We start from the raw sequence: 23,523 nt of genomic DNA on the forward strand, positions 1-23,523 counted from the left end.
GTTCAGAAACTTGCAAAAAAAAGAAATTTCAAATTCTGGCAGTGTAGAAGCATGTGTTTCATATTCACCTTCTTTGAAGGGGGAACTAAAACAGAAGTGAGTTGAAGTTCAAAAGTCTTTTCATGTATTCCTGCAGCATGCTTTGTTTTCCTTTTTTAATAAGATTTCTCTGGGTGCAAAGAAGACTATAGATATGTTCAGTTATAAACTTGGATTAGTGTTTTAAAGTACCCTGATGGAGTCCATGGCCGAGAGATTGAAACTATATGACCTTTAAGGTCCCTTCCAGCCCAAATCATTGTATGATTCTATGAAAAAGATATAGCAGCATCCTTAACATTGTGGTGGGTTGTTTTACCTATTTTTGTTAATTACAAAGATGGTGGCAGCGTTGAAAAAGAGTCTTTCTTGGTTGAAGTAACATCAACAGCCAGTGCTTCAAGTACTACAAAAGTAAAAAAAGCCCTTGACTGCCATTTTGTGAGCAATACGGAGTGGTTTGATTTGATTCCTTTGAAATTATTTGTGTCCTGGTTTTTAGTTTAGCTGCACCTGCATCTTGTTGCGCAGTATTCCTTCCTGTACCCCACTGCTCCGTTGCTACTAGTTGTGGTGGGTGATTGTCATGCTCTCAGGTCCAGGCTACAAACCACAACCAAGATCACTTAGCTAGGTCTCTGTGGCCTGTTTTTGGAGTTCAGGAAGCATTTGGACAATGCTCTCAGGCAAATGGTGTGATTCTTGGGGTTGTCCTGTGCAGGGCCAGAAGCTGCACTCAGTGATCCTTGGGAGTGCTTTCCAGCTCAGCATGTTTTATGATAAATCTAAACACGATTTTGAAAAGCCTAGCAGACCAAAGGAAAAAAAAATCACCAGGATTTCAGGGTTTAAGACAATAAACCAGACAATGACTTTCAAATAGCTCATCAGCTTTGATGTCTGAACTGTGATAAACACAAGGCTGCAGTCTTTGCATATTCATGGATCCACATTATCTGGCTAATATTAGCTGCTCTATGTCCTTACAGATGTTACTTCTCTGTAGTTTGGGGGAAGTACTTTTGTTCAGTCATATCCTTTTTCTCATAATGAAGTCAGTGTTCAACTGCCTGTAGCTTTTCAGTATCTGTTCCCGACAGTTCTCAATGGTCTATGCTGTGTCAACCAGTGGTCAAAATGAATGCCTTTGACCTTAGTTACCTTCCTATTCTTCCAAGGCAGAACAGTGTTTTCAAACAACCCAATACACAGTAATTTCACCTTTTGATCAGTTCACCTATGTAATATTTTGTAAATAATCATAAAAATGCTGATTAATAATTTCTAGGGCATAGGAAGTTTATGCAAGATAAGAAAATAATGTTCATTTTGTCTTTTTTGCATGTGATTTTTTAGACAGTACTCCTATGAACTGTCAGTGACATCAGAGCAATTGGCAGAGTTAAGGAAAAAAAATGACCTCTTCATGAACTTCTACAAAGAATGCAAATGCGCCTAGTGTGACCTTCAATGGTAAGTTTAACTTTATTATTATTATTATCATTATTCTTATTATTATTGATGTCCTATACCTGTTCTTGAACACGCATATTTATGAAGTTCAAGTTCCCTGTTTGTTCATCACAATGTTTGAAGTTTGTTTTTGTTTTAATTGCTTTTGAAATATTTTGAGAAACACCTTTAAACCTAAACCCCATAAATAATTAGTACACTAGCTCCCTCTTTGATAACTTAGAATTTTGTGTATGTTAAATTATTACTTAGGATTCTAGAGAACTTATTTTTCATAGTTTTTCAGTTTGCAGCTTTACTTGAACTGCATAGCTATCTGCCACAAACTACATCACAATTTATTATCAATGCTTTTTTTTCCCTGAAGTAAAACATGAAAAGTACCCAGTGTGTTCATCTTGTGGAAGGCTTTTTAAGGGTGAGAGTTTTCAATGACAGTATTTATTTTAAACACTAAACTGTGTTACATGCATGAGACTTGAGGAAACTTTTCTATCATCCTGATTTTTAAGTATGGAGTGTCATTAACTTCGGAAATGTTTGGTGTCTTAATTTACCTTTAATGTTCTTTATCAAGTTTAGTGTTTAGTAAGTAAAACTACTCAAGTTTCTCCACATATATTTCAGCTTTTGTCCATGAAAACTCCTAGAGAAGATGGCTGGCGTAAGCCTGAAGGAAGCAGCACTAATAGTTGGTGTGGTGGCAGCCTGCTACTGGAACAGTCTCTTTTGTGGGTTTGTTTTTGATGATGTTTCAGCGATTTTGGACAATAAAGATTTGCATCCTTCTACTCCATTAAAAAATCTCTTTCAGAATGACTTCTGGGGCACTCCAATGTCAGAGGTAAATGGTTTTGAAACACTTTGAAATGTTTAGGAAATTGAAAAAAATCTTGCAGAATGTTTTTACACTTCTGTTCCCTAATGTGGTTTTAACAGAATAGCTTGGATTTGATGGAATTTGGTGGTGTTAGTGTTTTGTACTATAATACCAGGAACAAATGTAGCTTATATTCTTTCCCTTTGTTCAATAAAAGAGCTGGTAAAAAAATGAAGTTGTACAGACAGCACACAGCTGCAAGATGCTATTTGCTGTGTAATCCCAATATCGAAATCAAACAACTCTGACCAATTTCTTTTCTACTGTGAAAGTTAGATATTGACATACAAGGGTATTTATTTCTAAATGCAGTCTGGAAGGAAAGATAATACTTTAAGAACGAAGCTTGGAATTAATACATTGAATCCTTTAAGTTTGTTTGAGTAGGTATATATTTTGTATATATATATATATGAAAAATACATGTATATATATGCAAATATCTATATACGAAATCAGAGTTTCATGTTTGTAGCCCATGTAGAGTGACTGTTTTATCTGAAAAGTTGCATTGCCATGGAAGTTGTTGATAAACATTGTTAAATGGCAACGGCTAAAGGATTTAGATACAGTTTTGAAAGTCACGCGTGGTGTTATTGCTGAGCAAGTGAATGAAAATTCTCTCCCGTTCATACATTTTCTGCCTATTGAGGCATTCTACTTTATAATCTTTCCTTATGTTCATCACATACAGGCTTAGTTCCTTGTGAAATACTATTTGTTAGCTCTGCAAATAGACTCTGATACATAATTTTCATATAACTCTGTAACCAAAGCTTCCAGATGCCATTTAGTCTTGTATTTATTGAGGGTTAAGTAGGTTCCTAAACTCCCCCAGTAAAGTTTCAAGAAGTATTTTTAATATGTTTTTACTCAAAAAAAATCCTTAACCATGTCTAGAGGAAAAAAGCTTTTTTTTTTGCTACTGATTTTCATATCTGTATTTTGAAGGTACAGTTGAGAGCCTGACAGTTGAGGGGGAGTCATGTAGGCATGGGTGTTTAGAAAGGTATTTTGGAGTGAAAGTCACTTTGTAAGTTGGTGGTGACTGATTGATTTATTTATTTTCTTTCAGGAGAGGAGTCATAAATCTTACCGTCCCCTCACAGTTCTAACGTTTCGTTTGAACTACTTGTTCAGCGAGTTAAATGCAGTTTCTTACCACTTCCTAAATCTGGTCTTTCATGTGGTGGTTTGCATAGTCTTCCTCAAGGTCTGTAAGCTCTTCCTGGACAACAGGAGCAGCGTAGTTGCATCCTTGCTCTTTGCAGTGCACCCAATACATACTGAAGCGGTACGTACAGCTGTGATGTGCTTAATTTGTTCAAGCTGTGTTAATTAAACTTAAATTTCATGGTGTTTATATCTGCTTATATATATGTAAAACTCCAGAAAGTGTGGTTTTACTCATACTTACTCGTCCCTTTGCAGTGAGTAGTGGAAGCAGCAAACTTTCATGCTCAGAGTTGTTTTACATTACATGCAACTACTAGAAAATAATTAAAGAAACATTAATTTAATTACTAAATAACTTAGGCCTCTGCTATGCACCTTGGCTTTTATGACTTCAGCTTGTGTAGACATTGTGTGTTCTGTGATGATGATTCTGGCAGTATCCTATTTTGCAAATACTAAGAATGCCTCTTAATTCATTTTCAGAATCCCCTGTGGCCAATCACCTTGTCTATTCTGTCTACTTTCTTTTAAGTCAGTATGTCTGTCTCAGTGGGACTTTCTCTAGGATTCTTGTTGCTGTGCTATAGCCAGTTTAGGCCCATTCTGTTTGAACCTTCCACTTTTTTAGCATAGCATATAAAGAAGAAGAAATGCATTTCTCTCTTGTTGCATTTACCTTTTCTTTGATTCTGAAAGAGCTCTTCACTGCTATTAAAAAAAAAAAAGCCTCATTTGTACAAGTTTTCTGACTATATACTTTTTAATGGCCAACCAGGCTTACCATGTTGTGGAGGAAACGAAGTCTTGTGATCACCATTCATTAGGGTTTTTTTCTGCTTGAAAAACTGATAAAGCACATTTGTCATTTTCTGCTGTTAGTTCTGCACCCCTTTAAGTGGCTTTCCAGGATTTTAGTACACAGGTGTTGCAAAGCCCTTTCTCAGTCTCTTTTTTTTATAGTATTAGGTTATTTTCAGAAAATTGAAAATGTTTTAATCTTTTGCTGCTTTGAAGGTGGTACCATTTTATTGTGGTGGAAGGTTTTTTTGGCAGGGGGAGGGAGGGAGTAGAATCTTTTGATTTTAATAAAATGAGAGGGGTTTTCTCTTACTTGATGTTGTAATTTTTTTGATCCTGATTTTTTTAGGTTGAGTTTGCATCTCATTCACTAATAGTACAAATCCCTTTAAGCAATAATTAAGAAGCCTGCATCCATGTATTTTGAGCAAATCATTACAGGAATTGAGTTGCTAAAGTTGGCTGCTGTCTGAGCTACTAATATGTCCTTGCTAGCAGTTAATGGAATGTTTAAAAAGCAGAAGTTAAGCACTTAAAAATTTATGCTTACTCCAAAGCACAAACCCACATAAAAATTTGGATGAAATACGCGTAAATTTTTTTTTAATTTCATTTGGTTTTCTACTTCTTTGAGAAAACATGCTTTAAATTGCCAAATTTGGCTTTGCATCTTCGTAATAAACGTGATATTATTTTTGCACGAGCATTAGCAAGTTGCTAGTGACTTACATTGGTGTCTCACAGGTTAGATCAGCCAGTGTAATATCATCACTTTCATTCCAAATTTTGGTGATTCTTTATCATGCCCGAACTTTCAGATTCTGCCTGAAATAGCAAGTAACACAGTTGCTTTTAGTACTGTGCATCAGAGTTAGCAAAAAGTAGTGTACAAATCCTACAGCACGTTGTGTAAGGATAGCTAATTGTGTAAGGCAGTGAATGTTAGGTAGTTCGGGAACGATCTGGCAAAGGGTGTGTAATCCCTGGTATGAGCCACAGGAGGGCACTGGAACACAAGGATGGGAACAGCTTGGTGCTGGCTGGAAACACTGAGAAAATGCAGTGCTAGTTTAATCCCCCTGCTGTTGTCCTTAGGTACTCAGTGAGGAAGCACATAAGGGCTTTTTTTCTTCCTACCCCCACCCTTTTCAGTGTATAAAAAGCAGAACAACTGGTAGTTTCCATACAGAGAAAAAAGGTAATAATGAGATGTGTGTTAGGAGTGGGGATTTTTGTATCTTTTATAATTGAAAGGTATCTGATTCTAATTCCTGCAAATTAATCTCCTAATTATGAGTCACCTGCACAAGAGTTTGAAACAGCAGATGCAATACATGAATATTTGAGCCCTTTACCTATCTTAGGATACAGATTTTTACTGGAAAAGTTATCAGAGCAGGATAAATAGAAGATAATTTTCTGCTTCAGTTTAGAGAGAAGATGTTGCCTTGCAGTGGTAATACCTGTTTTTCTGAGGAAGAAGTTTTTAGGAAATGTGTTGAATAATGGCATCATAGTTTCATTTGTCCTTGTTCTTAAAATTCCAGTTCAGTCTTCATAGCTCCTTTGCTACTATTCTGGCCAGAAATATGTAAACCACCTTTATAACTACAGGATGTCAGCTAACCTTGTGAATGCTGGAATTTTCTCTCATAAGTCACGTCTGTATCCTGAAATAGAGCCTCTCTTGTTGGCAGTCAACTGTGGAGGCAATATGCTTTATTAATCGCCTCTTTCAACTGATCTACAGATAAAGTTCTCTTTAATGTCTTAATGCTAGACAATTTTGCAATCCAAACCAGGAATCCTTGAAACATCTTAAGTTGTTTTGGAAACAAACACTTATATACTCTTCAAAATATTAACACAAACTGTGGTGTCTTACCAGTTGTGAAACATGCTTTGTCTGTGTGTGATTCAGTGAGTCCTTTGGTAAACATGCAATAGTCTTAACAGAAGAACTAGAGTATGATTTCAGATTCAGATTTGAGTTCTTTTCTTTACACCGTGACCTTGGATAATGAGTTACTTTTTCATTTTATGTTGTGCTGGATCAATCATGCTTGACCAAGAATGTACTTAGCAATAAAATTTTCTAGCTGGATCCAGATGGTAGGAAGTCAGTTTTCAGCATCATCACACTTAAATCATGAGCTCTGTGGTTTCCTTCGCTAGATATGACCATCTACCTCAGGATAGCATGCCATTTTTCAGCTATATTACTTGAAAAAATTTGGAATCAATTAGAGGTATTACAGAAAAGGACAATTGAGGAAGAATGGTAGTCCTAGAAGGTACTGTAGTCAACACAGTGGCTACTGCACTAAGCATTACCATAATGACCTGTCTTCCGTGTCTGGTTGTTGGTTTCACCTTAGCATTTTTTGGAAACAACAGTTCTTGAATGGGAATGAATCTGTATTTCATTGGGGATTCTGAAGCAGCCTTCTGCACTATGCCTTTTAAAACTTCTCTGAATTTCATAAAATCCATTCCTCTCTGTCTCGTTATCAAGGGGGCACTACCTTCGCTTACAGTAGGGAAGCATTTTGCTCTCCCAGTGCCAGTCCTGCTGTCCATCCACTTAAGAGGTGTGGGAAGGAGGTTGCCATTGTACACTGGGGCAGCAATGTTGTTGAGTACCACAGCTTTCTCCTTGTCCATTGTTACCAGTTTTTCAGCATTGTTTGGTGGGGGAGGGTACACCTTTCAACTTCTTTTTCTGGTTAACATATCTGTAGAAGCCTTTCTTGTTATTCTTCGTGTCCCATGCCAACTTAGTTCCAGCTTTGCCTTGGCATTCCTCACCTCATCTCTGCACAAATTAACTTTGTCCCTGTATTCTTCCCAGGTTACCTGTCCGTGTTTCCACTGCCTGTGCATTTGCTTCTTTCAGTTTGGTTTGACCAGCAGTTCTCATCTCAGCACAGACCCCTTGCTTTCCTTGTCCAATTTTTTGCTCCTGGGAATTGCAAACTCCTGTGCTCTGTGGAATACTTCCTTAAAGATCTGCTAGCTGTAAATAATAATATGTAGTAGCATATAAATAGCATACTTAGATACTAATAATAGCTCAACAAAAATTATGTTAAAACATCAAATAATAATAAATACTTAATAATAATTAAGGTTTTTCTTCTTTTACTTTTCAGGTAACTGGAGTTGTGGGCAGAGCAGAGCTTTTATCATCTATTTTTTTCCTAGCTGCTTTTTTGTCGTACACAAAGTCTAAAGGGCCGGATAATACCATAGGTAAATGACTGACAAAGAGAGATATAATTTAATTTCTTTATCACTGATAAAAACACTCTTAAAACCATAGTAAAGGTGTACTGGTTATTCAGCAAGTGTGTACCGAAACCCCTTCAGCCCCAAGATATCCATGTAATAGTACTTTACATTATAAATTGCTCTTTTTTTCTCCCTAAGATTTAGGCAATTTTTAAATAGTTTTGTAACACCTACCGTAGGGGATTCTTGCCGTGACTTTTCTTACTGCAATTTAAGTGGAAGTGTGCTTCTTGGATGGTCAGTCACAAGTAAGCAGCAAAGTTTCACTGCAGATTGAGGCTTACCTCTTTGCCAGAGTCAGATTGACATTGTGAAAAGTCATGACTCCTAATAAAGTATTGCATTTGAAACAGTGCTCTGGTGATTTAGGAAATACTGAGTTGTTTTCCTTATTATAAATTACTCTTTTACCCTCCATTTAGTGCTTTCAATTTAAGGGAGACATTTTTTATTTTAAAAATTGATGCAGAAATATCATTTTCTGTAGAGTAAAACTGGTCATCTTTTCATAAGAAATTACATACTGAAGAAGTTTATAGAACATGGCATATTCAAACATGAAGAGTCAAAGTCTTCATTTTTAGGTTAATTTACTTTATTAAATGTTCGTGGGTTTTATAACATGGAACATTTTCAATAATGTCTTCTTTATTTGCAGTGTGGACTCCAATCGTGGTGACTGTGTTTCTAGTAGCAGTTGCAACACTCTGTAAAGAACAAGGAATAACAGTGGTGGGGATATGCTGTGTATATGAAGTATTTATTGCTCAGGGGGTAAGCTGTTGAAAAGTAAAGTGGATTTCTGTTATCAGACATTAAGTACTTCGAAGCGTATTTCAGCTCTCATCTTTCTCAGTTCAGGTTAACTCAATAGTTCTGTTACATTTTTCAGATTTTTTGAGTCGGTTCATGTTTAACATAAATGTTCATGATGAGGGAATCAAATGACTTCCAAGTTGTCCTTTACATGCTGTACGGAGATGTTAGCAAATATACTTAGTGAAGACTTGACAGGTCTTAATGGAAGCCTAAGGTTTTAGCTGACTGAGATTTAGTGAGAATTGCTAATACTTATATGTAAGAGTCTTGATTAAAGTCTGAGGTGCATAAAGGTGGGGGATTATTTGTTTTTAATCCCTGTAATAAAAATAGAGAACATCGTACATACAAATACTTTTCATCATTTTCTATTGAGTAACCAGATGTTTTGGAGTAGCCCTATTTGAGTAAGTAATATTCTTAAGAAATTTGTTGTTTTAAGAATACCATTATCTGATCAATTTCATTTTAGGCATTGATAAGCTTTTAAATTAATAGTAGCACATCCTTAAATAAACAAGATGTTCCTGCAACTAAATAATTCTTAGCTTTTTAATAATCAGATAAATGCAATGAAATATGTATGATTGCATATTCTAAGAAAATTTTCTAGTTTCCTATTCCTTAATTAATTGAAGGAATATTTTGAAAAAAATGCACCAATAGAAGCCGTAAGATTGTCTGTCCTGGGGATACATATTCAAGGCCAAAATACCAAAATCACATAGATGTCTTTGTAGCTATTGCCTTTGCAGGTTTAGTGAATAAATATACAATTTTCAAACTGAATTTTCAAGGAGATCAGCAGTATGTGACTGGTTTTCAGCCTGCTCTTCCTTTCTTTTAATAACTTTTGATCTGATCTTCAATTTCAGTAAAGTTTAACAAGATTGTGTTAATTGATTAGGAAAGATAAAAGTCAAACTGAGGCTTCTTCCAAAAGCACGGGTGTCACATGAACTTAAATTTGACCAGTCCTCAAAAACCTTTCAGTTTCTGTGGTTTAGCCAACCAGTATTTGTGAAGCAATAAATAATCACCAGCAGAAGTCATGAAGAAAAAGGGAAAGAGGTACACAGTGAAGAAATTAGGTAATGGGAAACTGTGCAAGATCATGATGTTCATGAGGCAAGGAGTGATGACTTACTGCAGTAGAGGCAGAAAATAGAAAGCCAGGGCTAATTAGGAAGCAAGTCTCTATCATATGTGAGGAGTTTTGTTTATTGGGCAAGTTTTCAGAGGGGCTGATAATTCTGAAAATAGTGATTTTTCTTTTTGGAAGTTTATTTCATGGTTATGATTCATTTGTTCAAGTCTCTGAAGACGGTACAATTTTTTGATATGTCAGCGCAAAATAGAGAACTACAGGCACACAGGTTCAACTGTGGTATTGTTAGCATGAATACTTGAATAGTTTATTAGAATTATTTTGGACTTATTTTGGGGACTTGTCACAAAAGCACTAAGAAGCTGAATTAAGTAACTATTGGGAGCAGACATTTATCGAAAACCAAGTACAAAGGGTATTAGATAGCTCATATTTATCTAAGGGAGTCATGAGTACCTTGTCTGATTATAAACAATTTTTTGATTTTCAGTACACCTTGCCAGCATTGTGGGACACAGCTGTACAGATTCTTCGAGGGAAGGGCAGTATTCCTTTCTCTATGCTCCAAACACTGTTGAAGCTCATAGTCCTAATGTTCAGTACCCTGCTGCTTGTAGTTGTCAGAGTCCAGGTTATCCAGTCTCAACTTCCAGTGTTTACAAGGTAATAGTAAAGTGTCTTGTACATGCTGTTGCTGATAAATATGATGTGACTTAATGAGTCTGAATGAAATGGCCAAAGATACATAAATATTACTGACTTATTTTAATACTGGTGTCTGTACACTATTGCATTTTTTGTAAAATTGCTAATCGATATATTTCAGCAACTGTTGACTAAAATGTTCAAAATATTGAGGTATCTGAGCAGGCATCCATTTTTAAAAATTTACAGTTGATAGTTCATCTTAGTAACACAGAAATTAAATGTCTTACTGTTTATGTTTTTGTTATTGTTTCTGTATTTGAGCCTTTACTGAATAATCCAAACCTCTTAGGGTTTTTACTCTTCTACATACAAAATATTTTTTTGATTTTAGGTATGTACTATGCGGAAAACATGGTTGTCTTCAGATAGACTAGCTGAACACAAGTGTATATGAATGACATTAGAACTGAAAAACTAATTTATCTGAAGTTTGAGCAATGTAGAAATACAAGAACCTGATACTGTCCCTGAAAAAATGAGACAAGCTATTAAATATTAAAAACATGAACAAGGACCACTGAACTCAACTTCAGGTGTAAATCATTCTGTTTCTTCAAACTCATGTTGATTATATTCCAAAATAGTTTCATAAACATGGAGGAAGCTCTGTCCCTCTGCAGTGAATCAGTGTGCATGGTTCCACACCTAAAAAATGCAGGAAGGTTAGGCTATTGTACATGTTTGTAATGGGTAGTTCTAGCTATGAATCTAAAGTTTGCCACAAACTGGATCGAGATCATATTTTTACCATTAAAAGCTCCTTTTTCTCCTTTCTTCTGCTTTAGGTTTGATAACCCAGCTGCTGTTAGTCCATCCCCAGCAAGACAGCTGACTTTCAACTACCTCCTCCCTGTAAATGCTTGGCTTCTTCTCAATCCATCAGAATTATGCTGTGACTGGACAATGGGAACTATTCCTCTTGTGGAGTCTTTGTTAGATGTTAGAAATGTTGCCACCCTTACCTTCTTTTGCTTTCTGGGATCTCTGATGGTCTTCAGTCTCCGATATCCTGGGGATTCCTCCAAGACAGTATTGATGGTATGCATGATGCATTTTTTTTGTCCTTTTGTTAAGAGTAAGTGGCTCAGGTTCTATGCTCATGTATGTAATCTTCTGTGACCCAGAGATATTATGTGCATCTCCTTTAAGGCTAAAATGAACACCTAAGAAAAAATTGTCTAGCAACAAAGCTACTAAATTGCAATTATGTGACTGTCAGAGATGAGAATAAATATGCCTCTTGTTATGTATTTGCAAACTGCAGCCTTTCTCAGATTTTCAGAGCTCAACTGGCAAATTGGGACTTTCAGTAGAATTTAAATGTGTTTCAAGGACCAGAATGCATTTTCATCCTGCAAGCTGTCTACCTTATTTAAATGTCAGTAGTCATGATATGTATTTAGTAAGAGACTTGATTTTCTTTATCATAGGTATAAAAGAAAGGATATCTTTTTTGTTTAGGTGTAAGGTTTCCTCTTTTGTTATTGTTGTTTTGTTTTTCTTCTGTAAGTCATTTTCCTATTATAATGAAAAACTAATTTTGTCAAGCTGTAAGATCAGCTCCTGTTTATTCACTATTATATATGGTCTTAAAACTGAGATGGATTAACAAGAAAGAGTATTTTGGAAGAAATGGAAGGGATCAAAGGAGCTGGTATTTTTGAAAAAACAGTCATCAATTATTGATTCCATTGCAAATTATTACAAGGTGAATGATAACCTGATATCATACTTTTTATTAGTGCAGTGGTGCAGTTACATGTCCAACTAACCTGCATGCATTTATCTTAGTCTGCTTCAGAAATAATGTGTTTTTTTAGTATGTTAATCAGCCAACAAAAGTTTCAGATGGGTGGGAATATTTATGCATAACCTAAGATTTAAGTAGTTCTTTGCTAAGCAGCTGACAAATTTTGATTCACATCTAAAAGACCTAGCATTATAGTTGTGACTCATATGGTTTTTCTTGTCTTGTCAGAGGAACAAGGCAATATATTGCACTAGAAAATGTGTGAAAATGATACCTGGTATTGCGGATGAAATCTCTTGTCCTGAATTTGGAAATTGTCTATGAAGAGAAGAAATTTAGATAGCTTATTTATATCATAAATTTGCAAGGTGATATGCTAGGAAAATAAGTGTTACAGCACTTCAGATACACAGAGGAATAGTTTCACTTTCCTACTTATATGAGCTGAGGCATAAGTTTTTCTCCAGTACACTGTTAGCAGGAGAAAGTGTGTGGGGAGTGGTTCCCTTTTTTTATAAGACAGCTCTTGAATTTTAAGGCTGTTTGTTTCCCTGCGTTTTTGTTTATTCTTTACCTGGTGAAGCTCAGAGGAGGAAAGGGTTAATGGGTTTGTTAGAATATGTTGGTATAAGTCAGGTAGTTTTTGTCTGAGGCTGGTATTTTTACATGTGTTTTTATTATTCCAAGTGCCTTTTATAGGAAGGATTTTCTGAGATTCACTCCAGCATGCAAGCCTCAGTCACCTACCACAGTATAATCCTAGTTAATGCAAGTTGTTTTTTTTTAATCTATACCTATGTTGTATATATAGCTTTCAATGTTGAAGTGCCTAGAAGCTAATTTTGTAGGAAATGGGAATGCAATATTTTCCATTAAATATTAATTGTTATGTACTACACAATGAAACAATACAGTAGGCTAAAGCCTATTGCTGCATTCCAGTAAGCCATTAATATCCCAAATTAATCAATGTATTCTTTATATTGTGAGGCTCAGTTGTGGTTTTGTTTTCACAGAGCTTACTGAAGTGCTGTGGATCAGCAGCTGAACTGTGTTAAGGATCCATTTGCATATTCTTGGCCCCTTGAAATATGAGATAAAATCTTACTTGAAGTTTTAAATCAGTGTTGTATTTTTATATATGTAATCCTAGGTTGATTTTCAGACTGGATTATTTAACTGTTTTAGCATGGAAGAGGCAGTTACTGTTATGCTCAAATCTAGACAGCCACTTGTACTGAAAGGTTCTAGAAAATTCCTCTTTCTTCAAAGAAACATTCCAATTCTGTAGGTTTGTTCTTGTGTTTGGGGTTTTTTGGGTTTTTTTGTAACTTGGCGGCCAAATATTTTGAAATAATTATTCATGTCTTTTCTGGAACCAGAGATTGGAAAGCCACTATTTTACAGTCACCCAGGACTTAAAGCAAATGGTTGTGGCCACTTCCTTTGCAGCAGATGGGTTTCTCTGCCTTCTAATAAACACAGTTTTTGATAAGAAGTCTGTCCGCAACCTAAGAGCTGCAATTGTGCAGTTCTTAAGTTCATCGTCATTTCAGATCCTTTGGGGTGCTCTTAGCACACTGTCCAAACACTGATGTTTATTCAATGACTAATTCTGATTTTTGTTACTCACATTTCTTACAGAAACTTAAAACAAACTCTGTTGTACTGTAAAGATAGTTTCTTTATGCCTCAAATAAGCTGATACAAATTTTTAATTGTTAGATAATGTCCAGGGTTCTTACACTGTCTTGTTTCTGTATCTGGAACTCTTTTTAAAACATTGTTCTAAATTTAATTAATCTTTTGATGCTACTGATTTATCCTTTTTATGTAGTATAGAAAAGCAAGTAGACATGCAAACCCTTAAATAAGGAATAGAATTATTTGCAGTTTAGTACTTGCCATAATCAGAGTGGTCTCAATGTAAAACAGATCTGAATTTTTAAAAAAAGGACCAGGTAGCTACTATGTATGTCTGGTTTTATGGGATTATTTTTGTAATTTGTAACTTGTTTCTTGGGTACAATTTGTCAGGGCCTAATCTTGATTACTAATGTTATTTGTATTTCTTTTCTAGGCACTCTGCTTAATAGTGCTACCATTCATTCCTGCGTCAAACCTGTTTTTTCCTGTTGGATTTGTAGTAGCAGAACGAGTGCTGTATGTTCCTAGCATGGGATTCTGTATTTTAGTAGCACATGGATGGAAGAAATTATCAAATAAAAGGTAAATAAATTCATATTGATAAAAGCCCTAATGGGAAAGCTTGCATAATCATAAATATGGTTATCTTCTATGAAAGTAAGAGATGATTTAGACCAGTTTTGATTAACAGTCCATTCAAAGTTGATTACTGACTGAAGCTTATACAGTGCATTCGTGTTAGCAAATTAAAGCATCTTTTACTGATTAAATTTTCAGAAATGCCATGGTAGAAATGAATATCAGAGCCATTCAGTATTTGTGAAACTAAAGAATTCTTTGGTTAATAATTTCTCCTTGAAATTGTGCTCTAAATGCATGTTTTGCACACACTTTGTGTTTTCTGATATCTAGATCAATCTGGACATACCTCCCACTGACATGGATGCTTTACCCTTCTGAGCCTAGAGGCATCCTAATGCTAGTTCAGACAAATAGAAAGGCAGCAATTTGCAGTCTGTTTTGTCTGCTGCTGTTAGAGATGAGGCATTGCAGTAAAACTTACGCTAACTGGTGCTGCTGAAGCTGACAGCACCTGGATAATGAGAAGTTAGTGATACCTTATGGGAGTGAGGAGAAAATATTCTCACAAATTCTACTACCAGGCAGTAAAAATAGAAGTGATGTGAAAGAAAGCAAGCAACCAGAAGAGGATGGGTGGGGAGAAAAATTAGGCAGTTGCTGTCATTTACTACAAAAATATTGGAAATCAGCATTCTAAAATGAGAAAGAGAAGGCTCCTTGCTTTAGAAATATTGACATAATATTTATCATCTCAAATTACAGATAAATTTTACGACAAGTATAATTTGTGTACACATTCTATATAAATTCCATTCTGTTACATGATTTGGGCATGTTCTTATTAAGGGAGTTGCATAGTCATTACAACAAAATCAGGTAAAAAACAAAATTAATTTGAAATTGGACATTATTGTCTTTCAAACTTTGGAGTGTGCTAGTCACAAATGTGATCCTTTGTCTGCCTTTTAGCAATGAAATACTAATAAAAACTAGAATTGTTGGTGTGCTTACAAGTCTTTCTTTGTTTTTTTTAATAGTGTGCTAAGAAAAATTTCTTGGGTTTGTTTGGCTGCGGTGCTATTCACTCATGCCTTAAAGACACTGCACAGAAACTGGGATTGGGAGTCGGAGTACACTTTGTTTATGTCCGCTTTAAAGGTACTGTATTCTGTTGGGAAAGGGAAATGGGAAGTTTCTATTGATGTTCTTAAGAAGCTGCAGTGGAAAATGATAAAAATGGACAAAAATGGTGCTTTTTTCAGCACATTAATTTCTATATTGACAGTATTGGAATCTAATTAGTTGCTTTTGGGAATGCTTTAAAAGCAGTGTGATGCACACATGGAAATTCATGTGCAGAAAACAGATGATAATTTTTCTTGTGTCAAAGCAGTTGAATTTATTCTCTTGTCTGGATAAAACCAGGATACATTTCAGTATAAAAATCTACAAAAGATTTGATGCATAGAATTATTTCTTCTGAGTTCATATGGCATGATAAAACAGTTTGCAAACTATCCTGTAAGAGTTACAATGAATTTTAAAATGTTTGGTCTATCTAGGGGCAAATAACTAAAATAAATTGATATTGCACAACAAGGTCAATGTAATCATTCTGCATGTAGTGCTTTGTTTATTCTTTCCATATAGAAGCTTAATTAAATCTGTCATTTGCTGTACATTTTTATGTCTTAAGATATTGTTAAGACAAAGTCAATTGTCATGTAATTTCAGCTTAATACCTAATGTTTTGGTATCTTTTTCTGGTTTTAGGTAAATAAGAACAATGCAAAACTGTGGAACAATGTGGGGCATGCGTTAGAAAATGAAAAAAATTTTGAAAGAGCTCTGCAGTTTTTCATACAGGCCACACAAGTGCAACCAGGTAAAGCTTTGACTAATTGCCATTCCTGCACTCCTGGTATTTCAGTATACTTAGCTTAGCAGCTTCTCAATGGACTGTTTTGCTTCAACTGAACACCAGACAAGGTCATGTAGTAAGTTAATTGATCCATGGTTTTTGGAAATAAACTAAAGAAATCCTCCAGGGAAGGTTTCTAGCTACAAAAAGGTATAAATACTTTAGAAACTATTCCTTGTATGACATTCTTTATGAATTAAACTGTGATTTCTTACGGAGTATAAATACTACTTCATTTTTTAATTTAAAACTAAGGAGGTGTATGAGAAAGTCAGTAGATGTAGATAGTATCAAAATGCACATTTAATCTATTTTACGTATTGTTGCAAAAGAAGTTTTAAGCAGTACTGGACAATCTTTCCTTTTTCCTTTTAGAAGATTAATAAATAACTTTCAATTTATGTGCCTCTGTTGTAGCAAGAAATTAAAGATAGATACATGGAAGTATGATAGGACCTCAACGTTTTTACAGTTTCCCAAGTAACTTTATAACCGCTCTTTAATTCATGGTTAAATAATAAGCTTCATCATTAAGATGAAGAATAGTAGAATTGCTTTGTTCTTGTGGTGATGGGGATGTTCTGTCAAAGTACCTGTACTTCATGCTACTCTGAAGGCAGAGGTGTTTAATTTCGTGATAGTCAGTGCATGGAAATATTTTAAATTTCATTCTTTTCTTTATTAAGATGATATTGGTGCCCACATGAATGTAGGAAGAACTTACAAGAACCTGAACAAAACTAAAGAAGCTGAAGAATCATATATGATTGCTAAATCATTGATGCCACAGGTAATTAGTAACTTTATTTTATCTACCACCACAGGACAGAACATATATTCATGGTACATTTTTGTGTTTTTCCTTTAGCTCCGTGTGACTGTATACTTTAAATTTTGTCAGTGTTCTTTTAAAACCTATTTATGAAAAAAATAGGCTGTATACAATCGTGGCTGTCAAAAAATGCTTACTTGAAACTCTGTTACAACTGTTTTAATTTACTTTTTCTACTGCTGTGTTGTGTGTGTTTGGGGTTTTTTCTCTGGAATTGAGGGTATAAAAGAAAGCAGCAGCAAAAACCTACAGTTTCTTGTCACAATTGCTTTATTTTCACTTAGAGCTAATACGTTCATGGTGACTGAGTTTCTGAGCCCTCCAGAGAAGGCTTAAGTACAGTGTTGCGGGTTGGAGAAGGTAGCCACAGCAGCAGCAAAAAAAATCTTTGCCTGAGCATGCTTTTATGAACGTGTTTTGTTACCTTTACCATTTGTTAAGTTATATTTATACCTAGGAAATTTTATTTGTTCAAGCTCTTTAGAGAAAAAGAGAGTAGTATTTTAGAGAATGTATGAAGGTAATAAAAGTTGTGGTTAAAATGAGACTGGCAACAGAAATGAGCAGCCCTTTGAGTAGAAGCATGGCATTTAAAAGTTTGTATGATAAAACAGTACAAAGACTCTAAATGGATAAAGAATGAACAGTACAACAGTTGCAGTGTCATAGCATTTTCACCTTTCCTGACTACTTTTCATTTGCTACATTAGTTGGCAAATCAGTGGCTGTAAAATCTTATTTACACTTATCTTAGGCTGAAGTGTTATAAAAAGCAATGAAAATGTCTGACAGAATGTCAGTTTAGGCTTTAAGAATATTTTTTGTCTGAATGGGGAAAGTTTTGCAAGGTCTGGTTGGTTTCCAATGGCTATCTACACAAGCCCAGTTAAGTAGTAGCAGAAGTTAATTAATTGATATCTTATATATTGTATAAGTTATATATGTTTTCCTAGAATTAAAGAATAAATAATATTCTATTTATTTTTGGATATGATTTTTCTGGGGAAGAGTTAGTGCTATTTTTCACTATCAAGAGCCTGCATACTAATGTCCATTAGAACCTTTAAACAAATGTGGCAGAGTGAAAAGGAGTTCTGTATGATCATCTTTGATATTTTTGCTCACCTGTGTTTGGTTCATATATTTTCTTTGACAGATTATTCCAGGGAAAAAGTATGCAGCAAGAGTTGCTCCTAACCACCTAAACGTTTATATCAATCTCGCAAACTTAATTCGAGCAAACGAATCTCGCCTTGAAGAAGCAGATCAGTTATATCGACAAGCAATTAGCATGAGGCCGGATTTCAAGCAGGCTTACATCAGCAGGTATATTTTCTAGTTTTAGAGATATGTATTCTTGAATAAACTTCCTTGTATTTGTAGTGCTGTGAACAGTATTTAGTTCATGCAGTTCAATTAGCTGCTGAAATTGTTTCATTTCCAAGTGAGAAGATGAAGATTTGGGAAAATAATCAATTATCCATTGCAAGTCCTGCAGGTCCTGTTCTTTTAAATTCCTGCTTCAAATGGCACATTTCCATGTAGGTCTTGTATTCAAACATTAGAAAGACACTTCCATTCAATTTCTTAATGAATCTCTAATTCATGTTTCTAATCTCCTAGTTTCCTTTTGAACTAAAAAGCTCTTGGTTAGTCTGAATTATGGAGCTTTCTTTATACTTTTTTGTTAGATGGTCCAGAAAACTTAAGTCTTAACTATTTAGTTGACATTAATTGCCTTTTAGTTAGGAGTAATGTGGATGTGGGTATTGAGGCTTCTGTCCACTATTTCGTGTGTTGTGATTCCCACTGAGACTTAGGGAAGTTCCAAGATGCCTGGACTATAGCTGTTGCTGTGTGATTACAGAGCCAAATCTGGAACCCTTGATCACTTCATTTTTTGTTCTTGTCTTGCTTATGCATTTGTTGTATACAGATTTTTGAGACCTGAAAGCTTTGGGAATGGTGTGTAGAAGAGGGTTTTATATTGTTTTCTGCTTAAAACTAACAAAATAAGAAAAAAACTGTTATCTGACATCTACTCTCTGTAGGAAGGCAAAAATTAAAAAATCCTGTAAATTGTTTTCAAATGGGTAACAATAAAAGTTGAAGGTTAAATCTGTTTCCTCAACAGGGGAGAATTACTTTTAAAAATGAACAAACCTCTGAAAGCTAAGGAAGCTTACCTTAGAGCTCTAGAGCTAGACAGAACCAATGCAGACCTGTGGTACAACTTGGCAATTGTTTACATCGAACTGAAAGATCCAACAGAAGCCCTGAAGAATTTCAACCGAGCACTGGAACTCAACCCAATGCATAAACTGGCGTTATTCAACTCAGCGCTGCTAATGCAGGAGTCTGGTATGTTAATTGTCCCTTTTATACATACTGTGTATTTGCATTTATAGGATCCATACAATTTAGGGTTTTTTATTAACGCTTTTATTTTTGGAAAGGAGAAGTACATAGCATCATCAGAAAAAAACCTGTTTATTTCTTACAGCTTTGTAATCTGAGGTGTATGGAATTTGTGCAAAGTGTACATATACCTGAGCTGATCAGCATCTTTAATACAGGTGCTATTTTACAATATGGTATCATAGATGTATAAAGAATAGTGTTTACACAAATATCTTCAAAATTATGCCTATATAATCTTTAAAAATAATATTTAATAAAATCTGTGTTATATCTGATTTGCATTTATAGTGATTTAATTATTGACTCAAAAATCTAGCTTTAAGTGTCTGGGCTTAAATCTAGCTCTAGAAATATGAATGTTTTTATAGGTTCCTTTGTGATACTTCTAATTAGGATGAATTCCGTAGGATTTTCATGAGTTTGTTTTTTCATTTGTATACCTCTGTAGGTAAGGGTAAGCCCTTAGTGAATTAAGGCAGTTGCAAAAAGTATTTGGCAAGTGAACCGGTAAGATTTGTTTCCCTTTTGTTGAGATGGTAAACTGCCCCTAAAAAAGATAAAACAGTTGATTGAAGCGGAAGATACTTGATAATTTTTCATCCCTTCTCGCATTTTAAGTTAGGTAGTTCAAGACATGCCTTGTTCCTTGTCTGTAGAAGTACAAGGAGCTTCAAACAAGCAGAAACATTAGCTATTTAGTATTCAGTTATTCATACTGGAAGGTGCAGCGGTGTTTCAGGAGGTGAAAGAGGGCAGATGAAAGCAGCTCCCTTATCCTTCAGTAATTCTGTGTCTGGAATTTGTTACTAAAATATGTTCACTGGATTATTCAGTAAAATAGCACAGACTACAAGCTCACCTAGCTAATCCTGGTATTGTCAGATAAGATTGTTTTACTAAATCTTTTTTAAACTTTGATGTTAATTAAAGTATGGGAATTACAGATTTTAGTGTTCTGGTGTTAGAAGACATCTTAGCCTGGCAACATTAGAAGTCACCCCATATGATCTCTGCCTAAACTTTTTAAATCTGTCTTTAATAAAATGAGATCTTCCACTCAAAGCTTGCCTCTGTAAGAGCAGGTTTGTCAGAACTGACATCTGCTCTGCATTCCATTTGCTCAACCATGCTTGAAAATAACTTCTCTTATGCTTGTAGAGACACCTTTTGTCGGTTACACCAAACCTAAATATCATTCAACAGCTAACAGAGTAATAATGCTGACTTTGGCTACAAGTCAACTGTATGTAGTTTAATCCTATAAAAAAGGTATATATAATTTACTTTTGCTGTTACACAGCTATGATAAAAAGTAGCATTCTAAACCTTTTCCCTTTTATAGCTGCATTTTAATTTGTATAAAGATTAGCATTTTACAGTCTAAAAATCCTTCAGAATAAATGCTGCAGAAAAAAATCTTGAGAATTAAACGCATTTTCTGTCATTTAGGTGATGCTCGGCTTAGACCTGAAGCTAAACAAAGACTGCTGCATTATGTGAAAGAAGAACCACAGGATGCAAATGGATACTTCAATTTGGGTATGCTAGCAATGGATGACAAAAAAGACATGGAAGCAGAGGCATGGATGAAGAAAGCCATAAGGTTACAGCCAAACTTCCGGAGTGCTTTGTTCAATTTGGCCCTGCTTTATTCTCAGACAGGAAAAGAATTGATGGCTTTGCCTGTCTTAGAAGACCTGCTGAGATACTACCCTGATCATACCAAAGGACTGATTTTGAAAGGAGATATCCTTATGAACCAAAAGAAGGATATTGTTGGAGCAAAAATGTGTTTTGAAAAAATTTTAGAACTGGATCCCAAAAATGTTCAAGGAAAACATAATCTTTGTGTGGTTTATTTTGAAGAGAAAGATTTAATAAAGGCAGAAAAATGTCTGGTTGAAACATTGGCACTGGCACCTCATGAAGAGTATATTCAGCGTCATCTAAACATAGTTAGAAGTAAAATAGCATCACTTGGTGCTGTGGAACAGTCATCACTTCCATCAGATGGGACTGCAGCTGCAGAAGCAAAAAAAAATTCATTTCAGAATTTGAAAGAAGCAAAAAATGAGAAGACGACCACCCAATCAACAGCTGAGAGCAATAAAGAGCACTCAAAAAATAAGAAAGCAACAGAGAAAAGCAGTGTGGACAAAGAGACTCCCAAAAAATCTACAAAAGAAATAAAAGACATTGAAAAAAAGAGAGTCGCTGCTTTGAAAAGACTAGAAGAAATTGAACGTATATTAAATGGTGAATAATCTTTAGCATGTCACAAAAGAATAAGGGGAGAATACTATTTTTAATTATTGTTTAATTTGTGAGCCAACTGGAAAGTGTTCTCAGTGCTTTGAAAATAGAAATAATGTTGACTGCATATCACTTATCAAGCAGCAAAAGGCATTACAATGCTCTATGTGAGAAAACCACAACTTTTAAATATGATGGAGGGATGGGTGGGAATTGAAGGATGAAGGGTTGAGAAAAATCTTTCATGCATAATCCTTAATAGTGAGAAAATAGCACTCATAAAAATCGTTGGTAGTCAGGGATGTTAAGTAATGCTACTTTCACAGTCAGTGGAAGAACTGAATGGCAAATTACTGAGATAAGCCAGACACTGCTTCTTTCCCCTGACAAATCTGTTTGTATTGTCATTATCTACATTTCAGTTTACACATCAGCTGAAATTTTTCTAGACCTCTGCTATACAAGAAAAACAGTTTTTCTTCGCATTATTTGTTTCCAGGACTTAACAAAGTCATCAAAATGCCATTGGATGTAGTACAGGAGGATGCAACAATACACTAAAGTTTTCAGTTGCATTCTAAATATGGAGTGTTATAATAACTTTGGGATGTTCTTTACTTACAGTGCTAATGGTTTGTACTCTTTTATTTGGTAAAGAATCTTACGGTGCTCTTAAGATCTTTAGACTCTGCTTTTTATTTTAAAGGGAATGTGTGGGGTTTCTTCAACTGTCAATCATCTGATTTTTTGGTTTTTAATTATATTAAAAAGGGTGGTTTTGTCACTTCTTCCTCAGTTCATTGAATGCTGATAAATGCACTTTGGTACAGTAACCAGTATGCTATGCAGTAGTCCTTGTCAACTTTGTATCAATGGCTGTGGATTGACTCCTTGGTGTAGTAAATTTTTCCTTGTTTCTAGCAATCTGGTTTTACTATTTCTGTCATTGAAACAGTATTTCTATTCTCATGACTTTTTACAACACTAATATAAGCAATGTTTGCTCAAGGCAGTGAGATAATAATTAAGCCACTGAATTTAGTCATGTTTAACACAAGGCAATGTAGGTAGTATCCTTTCATATACTAAGTTCTGTTGTTTTGATACTTTGTCTTGGGTGTGTGGTTTTTATTAAATATTTATTTTGACTACTAAAATATTCCCATTTACACTTTTTCACTGTGCATTATTTTAATTTCTTACATGAAACAAAAATCTTTGCAATTTCAGTATTGCTTTTATCCTCGTGCAATGCATATATTTTTGTTTAAATATGCTACCCATTACCTAAACTTGATGTTTTCCTTTATTCTGAGAAAGTAAAGAAGTGTAAGAGCTGGGTTCAGTAATAATTTTCATTGATCATTAAATCTAACTCTTACTCTTCATGTTTTGTCTTATTTCATGACATGGATTCCTTAATAACTCTACCATTCAAACTTAATCCTTTCTGTACCTGCTCAACTTTCTGCCTCAGACAGTAATCCAACTGTAAGATGTAATAATTATCTCTGTGGGAGAGATCTTAAATGGGTAAAGGACTTCCTTGCACAGACTTTTCTTTATTATGTATCATTCTTAATGCTAGCACAACAATTGCTTGCATGGTAATAACAGGGGTAAAAAGTGTGCTTTAAAAACATTATTTACAAGCAGCTGACAGGAGCAAGTATGTGGTGTGCAGCTGTCCTTCGTACAAAAAAAATACTGAAGTGCTACTTGTAGAGAAGTGCTCACGGGAATCTGCTGACCACACCTTGAAAATCACTTGTCTGTGAATAACTCAGATACTTGTACCTAAAATAGCTGGTATGTTGACCTTTAT

The 23,523-nt window shown here is 35.0% G+C and overlaps 1 protein-coding gene across 1 annotated transcript; it reads left to right on the top strand.

Annotated features, from left to right (window-relative positions):
* Positions 1-1,399: 1,399 nt before the first annotated feature.
* On the top strand, positions 1,400-23,084 carry TMTC3 (transmembrane O-mannosyltransferase targeting cadherins 3). The gene is made up of 14 exons (XM_085046155.1): positions 1,400-1,512; positions 2,140-2,356; positions 3,468-3,686; positions 7,519-7,618; positions 8,316-8,431; positions 10,075-10,247; positions 11,078-11,330; positions 14,123-14,271; positions 15,309-15,429; positions 16,045-16,156; positions 16,879-16,982; positions 18,181-18,350; positions 19,159-19,385; positions 20,895-23,084. Exons 2-14 carry the CDS (start codon positions 2,168-2,170, stop codon positions 21,707-21,709), a joined length of 2,748 nt encoding a protein of 915 aa, XP_084902281.1. The 5' UTR covers positions 1,400-1,512; positions 2,140-2,167; the 3' UTR covers positions 21,710-23,084.
* The last annotated feature ends 439 nt before the right edge of the window (positions 23,085-23,523 follow it).

This window comes from Lichenostomus cassidix, chromosome 1Aa (genome assembly GCF_008360975.1).
Source record: "Lichenostomus cassidix isolate B80296 chromosome 1Aa, HeHo_3.0, whole genome shotgun sequence".
In the NCBI taxonomy this organism is placed as follows: domain Eukaryota; kingdom Metazoa; phylum Chordata; class Aves; order Passeriformes; family Meliphagidae; genus Lichenostomus; species Lichenostomus cassidix.